Source organism: Oncorhynchus nerka, linkage group LG2, assembly GCF_034236695.1.
Source record: "Oncorhynchus nerka isolate Pitt River linkage group LG2, Oner_Uvic_2.0, whole genome shotgun sequence".
Taxonomy (NCBI): domain Eukaryota; kingdom Metazoa; phylum Chordata; class Actinopteri; order Salmoniformes; family Salmonidae; genus Oncorhynchus; species Oncorhynchus nerka.
In genome coordinates, this window is record NC_088397.1 from 49453299 (window position 1) to 49467724 (window position 14426).

At 41.1% G+C, this 14426-nt stretch overlaps 1 protein-coding gene across 3 annotated transcripts in view; it reads right to left on the reverse strand.

The window, feature by feature from the left end:
• The window catches only part of LOC115136960 (contactin-4-like), a 165910-nt gene that overhangs the window by 117816 nt on the left and 33668 nt on the right, over positions 1–14426 (reverse strand). For all 3 annotated transcript variants that reach the window (XM_029672915.2, XM_029672896.2, XM_029672906.2), the window contains exon 3: positions 2718–2850. In XM_029672915.2, coding sequence (XP_029528775.1) covers positions 2718–2850 — 133 coding nt within the window. The remainder of the gene's footprint in view (positions 1–2717; positions 2851–14426) is intronic.

Here is a 14426-nt window from a genome sequence, read left to right on the forward strand (position 1 = left end):
GAGGAAAAGGGAACATGTAGTTCACCTAAAAATATCTGATTATAAACATTCCCTGTGGCTTTCTTCTTATGTTCAGAATACAATATGGCCATGCCATTAAATACATAGTGCTTATTGGAGTTGCACTGCTTGTACAAGCAACATATATAATGATTCCCGAATTCATTACCATGCCTACTCCACACCAGCCTTACAGTACACACACAAGTCCCCTGGTCTCCAGAGCCTCATTACTTTACACACACTATGGCAAAGGTCCTCCCCGACCGTCTCACAAGGCAACTCCAGCCATTCGCTTACTTCCAATGCAAGAAAAACAAGTACCAACATTAATATTTTACTTCCCGGTAGTGAGTCTACTCTAACTACTCAGACTTCCAGAGAGAGAGCCTGCAACAGGAAGAGAAGAGGATCTAACATGATCCTAGATCTCCAAGGGAGGAAGTCGTCATCAGCTCTCATAGCAGGCTGTTATGTGTTGTTACTAAGTGCTATTTCTGTTTCAGAGACGAAAAAATTGTATTCCATTAAAAATGAAAGCACCCTATTCCACAGCCTTCTAGTATTCTTCAACAGAGAGAGTGAGCAACAAATCCACAAGGAAAGCACTTAATAGAGCCAACAATTTGAATTACGCGTGCCCGCTAATTATTTTACTGACGGTTATTCATTTAATGCTTTATCCGTGACTTTCTAAGACATTAAAAGAGAGCAAATTTAGGGACAGAGAAAGATATTTGATGAGTAATGTATACGTATCTTGTTACAAATCACAAAGACTGCAGAGTGTACGACCCTGCAGAAGAAGATCACTGTCTATCTATCAATGTGCTACACCGTCTCATTTTCACATGCGTTGGCAGGGAGAAGTCTTATTATGTAGCGTTAAATGTGTCTTTCAAAAATGTGCTAGCTTAGGATTGTCAAGGTCTTTTTTTGTAGCAAATAGGGTGTATCGGATGAGAGCTAAGACGGCTCCCGAGTGGCGCAGTGGTCTAACGCACTGCATCTCAGTGCTAGAGGCGTCACTACGGACCCTGGTTTGATCCCGGGCTGTATCACAACCGGCTGTGATCAGGAGTCCCATAGGGCGGTGCACAATTGTCCCAGTGTCGTCCGGGTTAGGGGAGGGTTTGGCTGGGGTAGGCCGTCATTGTAAATAAGAAGTTGTTCTTAAATGACTTGTCTAGTTAAATAAAGGTTAAATAAAAAATGTACAAATGTTAACTGCCATAGCTTTGACTGATATGGTAATCATGAGAAAACACATAACTCCACTTGTCTTTAGGTCAACATCGGAGCATTACGCTCTACAAGGTATGTTCTGCGCAAAGGAATAAGTAAGGGAGTTAGGTTAACACACTAAGATGAAATCTATGGTCTTGTCACTAGATGTTGTCCAGACACTGACTCTTGAACAGAATTTAACATCACAGCTATGATACATCGAGCAACACATCTAATCAAGTACATGGACATGCTGCAGACAATCGAATAATCTCTTTGGCTATCAATCATTCTAGAGGGGGACACTGGTACAGCAGCTCCGTTTGTTAAGCACATGCTTCATGCAATCATGTTTTCAACAGGATGTCCATACAGTGGCATGATACAAAGCCACGTGGCTTACGAGTTTGTAGAATGTCACATTTTTTCCTTTAGCCTTCTGCATTGTACTTTTCTTTTTTGGGGAAACCAAATAGACCCAGAACCAGGGAACAATGCTTCTTCTTTCCAGAGTTAATATTCTCTTAGAAGCTTTATGTTTGTAGGGACAGACCGTTTTAAAGCATATCAGAGGATGAGCCAAATGTAATGCCCAGCCTCTCTTACATCAGCCAGTCACAGCATACGGTTTTGTGATGTGGAGTTAATGAACTTTGAAGATGATTTAGTCTACAGCTGTGTAAAGGAATACAGTCTTAGAAGGCAGGCAGGCAGGCAGGCAGGCAGCCCATCCCACCCCAAGGCTCTGTGCTTCTCTCTGACAGGACTGTACAGCGACCTTGACAGGAAACAGCTGATTAGGTCACCCTTTAAACTGGCTCAATCCCAAGTATTAAACGTACCAATCCTTCTAAATCTCAACCCAGCAATTTCACCGTGCAAACATGATTGATTTGAACCTTGCAGTTGCCAGCGATACAACTTACTAACCTTTCGATAGACTAACGAACCGTCCAGGAAAAGAAGAAGAGAGAGCGAAAGGGACAGTCTCTTTGAGCCTCTGCCTCAATTCGTTTGAACCAGATAATGTTCACAACCAGAGCCACACTGCTTTTCCCAAAATAGGAAAGATAATGTTCATAACCAGAGCCACACTGCTTTTCCCAAAATAGGAAAGATAATGTTCCATACTATTTCTTAAGTGGGATGAATGCTTTTACCGTTCATGTGTGTGATCTCAATGAGCTAAAAAATATATATACAGTACCAGACAAAAGTTTTAGAACACCTACTCATTCAAGGGTTTTTCTTAATTTGTACTATTTTCCACGTTGTAGTATAATAGTAAAAATAAAGAAAACCCTGGAATGAGTAGGTGTGTCCAAACTTTTGACTCGTACTGTATTTATTAATTTTTTTTAACGATTTTGTGTCCAGCAGTCAGGGTGCTACATCGGAATGAAATAAAATTCACAAAATGATCGATCCACAAGAACAGAACAGAGGAAATGATTGTGGTCGGAGATGTGCACTGTGTAATACATACTCACCGATAAAGTGGAGATGGGCTTCCCTGGGCCTCACAGCTGAACACCACTTCTCTGTTCTTCTCCTGGGAGTCCACAGGGAACACAATGCTGCCAGGCTGCTTGGTGAATACTGGGCTCTGCAGGACACTGCTCTCTATAGGGGGCACACGGACAGGGGATAACACTCAGCTTACACTCAGGCTCAGACAACAAACCTGCTTGCAAAACAGGCAATTAGTCCGAGGCAGCAAACAGGCCAGACCTGGTAAAACCAAAAGGTGGGGGGCGAACCACAAGCAGACAAAACATATCAATTAATTCCGTCTGTCACAGCACCGTCGCACAGACAAGAATTATCGGAAGTGAGACGTGTCTTCAAAAGCCATTTAGGCGGTAATAGGAGATCTCCAAATGTATACCAGTCGGGACACGTTTTAACTTGCATCCTTTTTTTCACAAAGTGCTATTGGAGTAGTTGTGTCTCTGCAGACGTTTAAGCAATTAGTTGTGCGGTTAGCGTTCCTCGGCTGTGGTTTTGTATTCTCTCAGTGAAATGACACACACCGAACGGAAGTCTCCATTACTCCATGGGCAGCTGGGAATCCAATGGGCTATGTGTGCATGACTTAACAAAAGCCTTTAGTGTCAGTAAGCCATGGGACAAAGGACAAGTGACAGTCTTTGCAACCACCTTACCTTTGGCCTAGAATGTGATTAGATGTGATTCAAGGGTTATACAGTACATTACCTAGCCAATCTTCAGCCATTTCCATTCTGCGCTGCAGTAGTAGCAGACTCATGCTCGGGCCAGATCCATCAAGACATGACTATGGACTGTCTGTCGAGTCATTTAAAAATAAAATAAAAACACAAAAAAAAAACACAACCAAAGAGTGTATTTAACACCTGCCTGTGGCTAGCCTGGCTAAAAGATATTCATGACTGGTTCCTGAAATGTGTATAACATCAAAGGTCAGTGTTCTTATTGGCTTGCAGCGGTGGTGCATATTGCCTCTACAATGGCGATCCAGGCCACTTATTTTGTCTCCGGAATAGAAAAGCTTTTTAGCAGCAGGATGTATCAATGCTACATTGTGCAGTAAATAACAAAGCCACTCAAAACATGACAATTTGCCTTATTCAATGCCATGTTTAAATAAACAATAACAGCGAAAATACCTTACTGGGGGAATGATTTCCTGTGTTTGTGACCGTAGCTTTTGTCCTACCCCCACAAATTGCACAATTTCTATAATTACATGCCTTTGATGCCCTGTGAGCAGTCATTGAGACGTCATGCTAATTTGGGGAAAGATAAGCTCTGTTTTTCCCAGAACTTTGCAATGAAAATGAACACATCTGCTGTTTCTGTTTGGGATCTTCTCTAAGGTACCTCCCCTGAGGAAAAATGAAAAACAACAGAAAACCATGCTGGAGACGTCACGTGACTGATAAGCTAATGTGACAAAATGCGTTTCAAAACAAAAACCCTAACTACGATACAGTACTCCCTGCAGACCTAAAATCTTTTCTTCCCGTTTTCAAACTAGGCCCGTCGGAAAAACAATTCGGGAGTGGCTCTAATAACATGCTTTAGCAAAAGAACGCATGTGTGAACGTAATGAGTGAAGACAAGTTACAGTGTATTGCCGCAAGTCTTAACTCATATCACTTCTGCAACAGATGCGACAGTCTCCACTGATTGTGACACGTTCCCATTCCCAATTTGGGATATTCTATTGCCAGTACGTGATACAGTTAAAGAAAGCAGCACACCCTCTTCGCTCTCGTTCTGGGCAGACATAATAATAGTGTACTGTACATCTTATTCTACAGTGAAAGTAGGTCACCATTAAAGCCTCATGGAACACATGCAGCTATCTTTACAGTACTCCCTACTGGCCTCACATACCGTACCCCAGACCAAAAAAACAAGAAAGATTATAGCTTTATTGCACGATTCATGAGCATGATATTTGGCAGAAGAAACTTGTCAGGTGAAAGCACCAGGGTATACTTCTGCTGAGAAGGAGCCCCAGCGCTCTGTATTTCCAGCATGGCTCAAATTGGTGGCTTGCATTCATAATTGTGACATTCACACACACTTCCCCCATTTCTCATGCAAAATTCAGGCTATGAGACTGAGGTGGTGTTTTCATAGTTTTCCATCACATTTTCACGGGGTCATAATCAGGTTCCTCAATACACTGAGAGAGTTAGGACTGAAGTAATGCCCACATCCTTGCTAGATTTATCACAGAGATGACAAATGGAATAGATGATTGTTTAATGGGGAATACATTGGAAAGTGTACGATACAGAGACAGAGGCCATAAACCCTATTCCAAAACGTTGACGTAAACAGGTTTACATTTTTGTGTCATTATTGTTGCCATCTGTAATAAGACCAAGCCAATTGTATTCACCCACTGATTGTGGGATGACCTTTATGAACTTGTCATGGAAGCCAGATTTTATTCTCAGAATGTCTTTTTTTTTTCATTCTTGAGAGAAAATGATCACACTAATTTGTTCCAGATTCAATGAATAATACGACTGAAAATGAAAGAATGAAGAAAAAAAATGAAAAAATGAATGAATTATTCTAAGAAAGATGTGTAATTGATATCTAGTGTCTCACATGATATTCCCTTTGAATTACTGTAACCACAATGACAAGAGAAACTGGACAAAGATTATCTATGACTGACCACTTGAAATGATACATTTTTGGTAAGATCTTTACATTTTGCACCCAGTGAGAGCTGTTTAGTGGACTGAAAATGCGTTATGAAGGGCTTGGCTGCTTCCAGACTGCTGTCTATTCTCACTGTAAATAAAGTATGAAAATGATGTGTTCACACTGTGTGTGTGATTGTGTGTGTGCGCGCGTGCGCCTGTGTGTGTGTACATGTGTACGTGTGTGACTAGCACGTCAAGAGAACAGCACTCAGCTATTTCAATTTATAGTCGCATAAACTGATGGATATTGCATATCGTTGAGTGGTAAACTATTGTGTTTGTGCGAAGCAGGGTGCAAATAAATTCATAACTAATTTCACAACCCTTCAACAGGTATGTGAAGACTGGCTGATTTTTTTCACAAGTGCGTAGGCCTATCTGGTATTTATTTAAAAGTGAATGGGTTCATATATCTAGTTGATGCGTGTATGTTTGTGTGTGTGCACCAGAATCCTTATTTTCCATTATACAAAGAATATAATTCCAGTAAAGGGTGTCTGTGATAGAGAATACAAAAAAAAAAACATATTGTTTGCCTGCCTCCACTGCATTGCACTTGAGCTGGTATAATTGGACTTGTTTTGTTTCCACCCAGACAGACAGCCTCATCAGAGTCCTTACTGGTTAGACTGAAGTCCCAAGCGATGTGACAGACTCGTGTGTTTATCTCGGGTCCACAATGCTACCTTCCCTGGATGGATGATGCAACAACAGCGGAGACTGGAGAATATATATATTAAACCATAAAGCTACTGTACAGGGTGGGGGGGGGGGGGGTAAAAACAGAACAGAATGTTCAACCAAACAGGCAATTGACTAAAGTCTCAAGCTGGTATTGACTATGTGCATAGCATTTCTGTTCTCATCAGTGAATATTTTGCAGTGGTACTCTACATGACTATAGGACATATTGATGAGGAAAGCACATAGACGAGGTGGTGGAGTTACTCTAACAGTGGATAAAAACAATTTAATTAGATTTTTTTTTTACCAAGACACCAACTGTATTATGTAAAGTATCCGTGTGTGGTAGTACTGCATAGTTACTACATCACCACTTTGAATTGGCTTGCATCAGTCAAAGTTCCATGACAACTGGTAGGCAGTCAGGCAGGGGGGGGGGGGGACTACCATCCATGAGTCATGGTGACTTGCTCTTCACAAAGATGGCCTCTGCTGTCACAGTCATTATGAGACTTAATAAACGTTGACATGATCTTAGTAGAGCGCAGTTTAAATTAAACGTCACATCTTTAAAGTGATGATTAACAGGGAGAGCCAGAGCCGTTATTCTGGAACAGGTGCACACGCCCTTTGGGAGACAGGAACTGTAAACCTACGCCATACAGCACATCCTGCCAGTGCCCCTGCCTCTGCCCCATGCCTCTGAGCTGTTCTGCCGAGAGCAGCACTGATCAATCCTCCCTCCCAGCCACTCAATTAGCATCACAGACTCATTAAAAATACTGGAGCCTGTCAGAAAAACAGAAGAAAAAATACCATGGATCTGCAGTTTCACCTGCGCTGTTTTCTCCGGGTGTGAGATTGACAATTGCATTAATCATTCATTTTCGCCCGGGTTGTTTAATTGTACCAGCCTTTCAGAAAAGCACCTTTGAAACTGTGAACCCACACACATGTGGTGAATCATTGTGGGGAGGAAATAAAGAGGGGCACGGGGCTAACCCGACTGATTTCCTAGATTGCATGAATAAAACATTTATTGATATACATATCAAAAGCAAGTGTTGACAAAACAAAACCAAAGTGGAGAAAGAAGGAAGCAACGCAGAAAGGAGGAGAAGGGGAGCGAGGAGCTCCTGGCATCTGGTCTGAATCCCTAACATCACCAATTAGCAGGGGCTTGGCTGTGTGACCGTCTGGGGAGCGCCTCCTCCTTCATCCTACCACACAAAGAATAATTGCTTCTCCAGAGGAGGAGCAGGTGAGTGCACCTGGAGAGGCAGGCAGGCGGGCACGCTCCCCGTTACTAAGACACCGTGTTAGATTTCATCGACAGGAGTTGAGCTCTCACTAATACTGTCATCAACGAGATAGCCTGGCTAATGAATCCTTTAATGGAGTAGAACCGTAGTCATGTTTGAGGAGGAACAGTCAGCGTGGAAGGGCATATTACCTTTCCCTCTGTAAGGACGAGGAAGTCTAGAAAACAGAAAAATAAGCTAATGTGTTTTTGTTGAATGGTTCAGTATAGATCTTTTACAATATGTAAGGAGAGTTGGCTATATTTCGTCAAAAAAGAGAGCTGCCTATATTACCCCTGATATAGTATATATAGCATTACTGGTCAGGGATTGACTCTAGTCCATCTCACATGCTAATTTAATCCTAATAAACACATTGTAATTGAAGCAGGCACAGCAGGGACAGCTGTGCTGGTTAGGAGGTCCATCCGGACTGAGATCCAGGGGCCATTGGCCACAAAGTCTACCCAGCAGCAGTACCTCTCAGCTGGCCTGGCCTGACACCAGGGGGTGGGTTGCTACAGAGGGGGTAGGACACTCCACCCAGTGGAATGACAGAGGTCGATGTTAAGCCTTCCGTTGTCAAACTGCCTGGAGAGAACGCCTTTCCACTGGAACTTTAACATCCAACCAGACCATCTGACATGCATGGCAGTCCAGGCACAAGCACAACTAGCTACATCCTTCACGGCCAGTGGATAAGAGCAGAGAGAGGCACTGTATGAATATCACCCTGGCTAGAACAAAATGACAGTACCAAGTCCACCGTTTAATTGAACAGCATATAAATATATGTATATTAGCCATCAGTCTGAGCCGTCACAGATGCTTCCATCGCAGATTTCAAATGAACAAGGAAGATACAGTAGTAGACAATTGAAAACATAATGCATGTCATGTGCAAACAGCATTAGCAACCCAGTGAATGTTTTTATTGAGCTGCAGATGGCATCATGCATATTTATGCAAACTCACTGAGCCCAGGTGATGGCTTTGACTTATCCTACATGTCTGACTAACATTTAATCAATCAGAGATGCTCCTGAAAATGTAAATCCCAGGACCACACACCTTATCAAACTCTATATGCTAAACAGAAAGACCAACCCTACAATAACCAACAACAACAGATATTATTCCACAGGACTAAATTACTCCCGTTTGTTTTTGAAAACTCAGTTTCCCCTAGATGTGCTTTTCCTGATCTAGAAAACCTTGGCCCAAAGAGCTGGATATTTAGTGCAGATTGTGTCCTCAAAGCTGTGCCTTGGGGTCAGTCTAATACAATGCAAATGACATCCACTGATTGCCTTCTCAGAGTTTATGACACCGAGGTTTATACAGAAATTGAAAGTTGAGCATAGTTTCAGGCTTTGTAGTCTACATACTTCAAGGGTGTAATATCTAGGGTTGCAAAGCTACCTGTAATTTATTTCAGTTACCGGAATCTTCTATGGTAACTTTGGCTATTTATACTTAAACATTTTTTTTTAAATGTATTCATATATAGCATATATTTTATGTGTGTGTCCATATTGTCCACAGTGGATAAACCATATGGTTCAGGAGAAAATACCCTAAATAATGAAAAAAGCACCTGATCAACAATGGCACATTTTCAATTATCTCTGCAACTCTTCAAACTATTTAGTTTTTTCATAACTGCCACCAGTTTGGTGGCAAAACATTTATAACAAAGATGTATTGACATCGTCAAATAAATAAATGGTGTAAATTTATTTTATAAAGGATAGTTCATGCTGAAACCCTCATATGAAACAGCAATAGTATTCACTAAGTTGATGGTTTATATTTAGGAGAATGTTTTACAGCTTTGTCATTCAAATGTACTTTTTAAAATCATCTTGTTTAATTATTTCATACATTTTACATGTGATAAAGCCACACAGAGGGCCCGAGATAATTACAGACGCCTGTGATAAACTGAAGTACCCAAAAGGGCCACTAGATGTTTTATGATAAATTACATATAATCCTTGAAAGTTACCAAACTTCTGGTAGATTACTGGAACGTTTCCAGTAACATACCCTCCCTTTGCAACCCTAGTAATGCCATAACACAGGAATAACAACATAATAATTGTGATGATAGTGTAAAATAATTGCATAAAAAGTATATTATGCCTATAATTGCTACCACAATGGTCCCCAAGCTTATGTGGATTAAGCTGTAAACACAACTGCAATCCTCTTTCTTTAATGATTGCTGTTCATTAATGTGTTTTCCACTTCTCCAAAATGGAACTTCCCAATTCCACTGTGTAGGTAGAGCTACAACTACCTCAGGAACGTTGTTTAATATGCACCCATAGGCACTTGGTCCCAGGTGTTTCTGGAATATCTGCACAGCTGGAGGTAGGTACATCTTTTTTTTTTGACAACGGGAGTCAAGACATTCATTCAAAATAACTTCTGTTTTATTTATTTTTTAGTTTGGGAGAGAAATCTTTACATGTTCCAAGGCGGACTGAGGTACGACATTTCAGAAACCTCCCTATCCCACCATGTTCCACACCTGCCATACAATATTCAGGGCTGCCTTTGACCGCCCAAGACCGTCTGGTGGCAATGCTGAAAAGCAATAGCTGTTTGAACCCCGCCTCCTCCCAAACTAATCTGATGCCCAATAGCAGGTGACAGAAAATGAATTTGCAGAGCTTTCCTCAGCATGAATAAAAAAGGCCCAGAAGGAGTCCAGCATAGAGGAGAATCTACTTTGTGAATTCTTCCAGTATCCATTCAACACAGATTCATATTCCAAGCCTCACATATTACAGCCACTCCCAGCCTATCACTCAGATGACACTCCTCCAAACTAGGGCTGGCAATTACCTGGGACTTCACCATCCGATATTAAAACAAAACGATCCAATATGAATAGCGATTCTCACGATTCTATGTGTTGCGATTCGATGTTTCAAACATATTGCTCACCATATTTCTGCTGCAGAGGGACCAGAAAGAACCATGAGAAAACATGTTTTCATCAGTCATGTAAACAAAAGTGCTGAAAACAAATTGGCTCCCTGTTTTAATAGAAGGTGGAGAACAAGCTATGAAGGACAAATACTGGAGTTTCGGTGCAGGTACAGCCGACTAGTGCAAAAAATATTCCGATACTCTCCCAATTTTATTTTACTATATTCCCTGTCTTAGGTCAGTTAGTATCACCATTTTATTTTAAGAATGTGAAATGTCAGAATAATAGTAGAGATAATGATTTATTTCAGCTTTTATTTCTTTCATCACATTCCCAATGGGTCAGAAGTTTACATACACTCAATTAGTATTTGGTAGCAAATAGCCTTTAAATTGTTCAACTTGGGTCAAACGTTAAGTTGGGTGAATTTTGGCCTAATCCTCCTGACAGAGCTGGTGTAACTGAATCATTTTTGTAGGCCCTTTTGCTCGCACACGCTTTTTCAGTTCTGCACACACATTTTCTAGGGGATTGAGGTCAGGCCTTTGTGATGGCCACTCCAATACCTTGACTTTGTTGTCCTTAAGCCATTTGGCCACAACTTTGGAAGTATGCTTGGGGTCATTGTCCATTTGGAAGACCCATTTGCGATCAAGCTTTAACTTCCTGACTGATGTCTTGAGATGTTGCTTCAATATATCCATATAATTGTCCTGCCTCATGATGCCATCTATTTTGTGTAGTGCACCAGTCCCTCCTGCAGCAAAGCACCCCCAAAACATGATGCTGCCACCCCCATGTTTCACGGTTGGGATGGTGTTCTTAGGCTTGAAGCCTCCCACATTTTCCTCCAACTATAACGATGGTCGTTATGGCCAAACAGTTCTATTTTTGTTTCATCAGACCAGAGGACACTTCTCCAAGTGTGTGGTTGCAAACTGTAGTCTGGCTTTCTTATGGTGGTTTTGGAGCAGTGGCTTCTTCCTTGCTGAGCGGCCTTTCAGGGTATGCTGATATAGGACTCGTTTTACTGTGGATTTAGATACTTTTGTACCTGTTTCCTCCAGCATCTTCACAAGGTCCTTTGCTGTTGTTCTGGGATTGATTGGCACTTTTCGTACCAAAGTACGTTAATCTCTAGGAGACAGAACGCGTCCCCTTCCTGAGCGGTATGACGGCTGAGTGGTCCCGTGGTGTTTATACTTGCGTACTATTGTATGTACAGATGAACGAGGTAACTTCAGGCGTTTGGAAATTGCTCCCAAGGATGAACCAGACTTGTGGAGGTCCACAAAAAAAATTGAGCTGATTTCTATTGATTTTCCCATGATGTCAAGCAAAGAGGCACTGAGTTTGAAGGAAGGCCTAGAAATACATCCACAGGTACACCTCCAATTTACTCAAATGATGTCAATTAGCCTAACAGAAGCCTCTAAAGCCATGACATAATTTTCTGGAATTTTCCAAACTGTTTAAAGGCACAGTCAACTTAGTGCATGTAAACTTCTGACCCACCGGAATTGTGATACAGTGAATGATAAGTGAAATAATCCATCTGTAAACAATTGTTGGAAATATTTCTTGTGTCATGCACGAAGTTTGTTTAACAAAACATTTTTGGAGGGGTTGAATAACTAGTTTTAATGACTTCAACCTAAGTGTATGTAAACTTCCGACTTCAACTGTATATGTTGTCAAAAATAATATCCCGATATGTAACAGTATATTTTTTCCCCCATCATTACTATAGGCCAGCTGAATCAAGTGTCTTCTAGCAGCTGCTGGACTCTTGGGCTACTGCATAGGTGTTCGTTTAGATGTCCTCTCTTCCTCCTCCTCCTACTCCTTTCTCCTCCGTGGAGACAACGCAAGACACGTGGTCCAGATACACTGGTGGAACAATTGGAGCAGATACACGAGCTATACAGAAAACTTCAGAGGGAATGCATTTCTCCATGCTCTGGGAGCCAGAGTGGATGTCTAGGCGAGCCTCTTCGTAGAAAGGCCATGTAAAAAGACTTCATAAATGGGTTCAAGGTCAAGGAATTGAGAAAATCTGCCCATATCTTTCATGCTTCAGCTGAGCTATTAGAAAGAATGGTTCTCTCCTGCGCTGGAGTAGTTCAGTGGGACAGGGGAGTATTCATCTCCCGTAGATAGGGCACAGATATGACATGCATTTACAGACAGAATCCCTTTCAGACAAAAAAAAAGTGAACACATTTGAAAGTAATTGCATTTGAAAACAAGTATGCCATAATTAGAGCCTCTCAGATGACAATGTCTTATTATTCTGAAATCAGTTCATCACCATTATCAGTGGAATGAAGAAAAATGCTCAAGTTAATAAGTTTGATGTAATTGACGTGATTGTAATTGACTTGAGAAGACATGAATAGGATATGGATCAAATTGGATACCTGGTATTGGCAGGCAGCAGCCCTGTATTGAACATAGCTACCACAATGCCTAGTTGGAGATGAATAGAATAAGTATTTAGGGGAGCACTGCCACAAACTACATCAGAAAATGTCAGGAGCCAAGCCATTGTCACACTCTGACGATCAACAGCCAGAGATGTTGGTGCAAAAACAGTAAAACAGCCAAGCTATCACTCATCATAATGCTGAGGTGAAAATATATTTCCATGTGTTTCCATGAGTGACAGCGATTTCCATGTTACCAATGTGATGTATTTTGCATGGTCCATGGATATTCATATTTGCCTACTTTGATCCATCCAGTGGTCCTTCCATCTCGAGCATAGCCCTTCTCGCCTGCTCGTGGTGTAACTACAAACCACACCTTACAGCACTGTCCCTTTAAGAGCTCAACAATCCCTCCCAGTGTGAGAGGACGGAGCACTGCCGATCACCACACCACACCGAAGGACAATTTCAGGGCCAGTTGAGAACGGCACCCCACCTCAAACTCCTTTCAGCTCTTAATAGACACAAGGGTTGTTTTCTCGTCCTCTGTCTTTAGATCAATAGGATTAATAGAACAATAATGTTGCAACACGCTTTTAACTAGTCAATCATTATGAAGCGCAATGCTTTTTCCTTTGAGATTATACGATAGCTTTTAGCTGCTAGGGGAAAAAAAGTATAATTAGTTTCATGAGATTCTGACTAATATGCGAGATGCTAAGTGTTAATTACTTTAACTAGGTGTTCAAGTTGCCTGTAGACACATTGCAGACAATGCAATTTCGATCAAATAGACTGATCTGTGATAGTTCTGTTGGCACTAATATCACTCCATATAAAGTCATTCTGTAAACATTTTGGAACTGATTTATAATTTTCCAAACTGAAACCATATTTTGCTGGAGTCAAGAGCAATTCAATGAATCCTTATTAAATACATGTGAATTGCTTTTGAAATATAGGTGATTGTGACATACAGTACCAGTCAACAGTTGGACACACCCTTACTTTATTTGTACTATTTTTTACATTGTAGAATAATAGTGAAGACATCAAAGCTATGAAATAACACATATGGAGTCATGTAGTAACCAAAAAAGTGTTCAACAAATCAAAATATATTTCATATGAGATTCTTCAAAGTAGCCACCCTTTGCATTGATGACAGCTTTGCACACCCTTGGCATTCTCTCAACCAGCTTCATGAGGTAGTCACCTTGAATGCACTTCTTGTTAAGGACGTGGTACCGAAGTGGGGACCACAATCAGCGGAAATGCTCAAGAGCGCCAACATAGAGGTTGATAAACCTCAAACTTTCATTAAAATTGACATACAATATACTGAATTAAAGCTACACTCGTTGTGAATCCATCCACCAAGTCAGATTTGTAAAATGCTTTTCGGGGAAAGCATGAGAAGCTATTATCTGATACCATTCACCCTCAAAATACTGCAATGTCACCTAAAACGACAGATTTTGCGTTAGCCGTCGCAAACTAAAACGCTGAAATAAAATATAAAACATTCATTACCTTTGACGAGCTTCTTTCTTGGCACTCCTAGATGTCCCATAAACATAATTTAGGGTCTTTTTTCGATTAAATCGGTCCATATATAGGCTAGATATCGAGC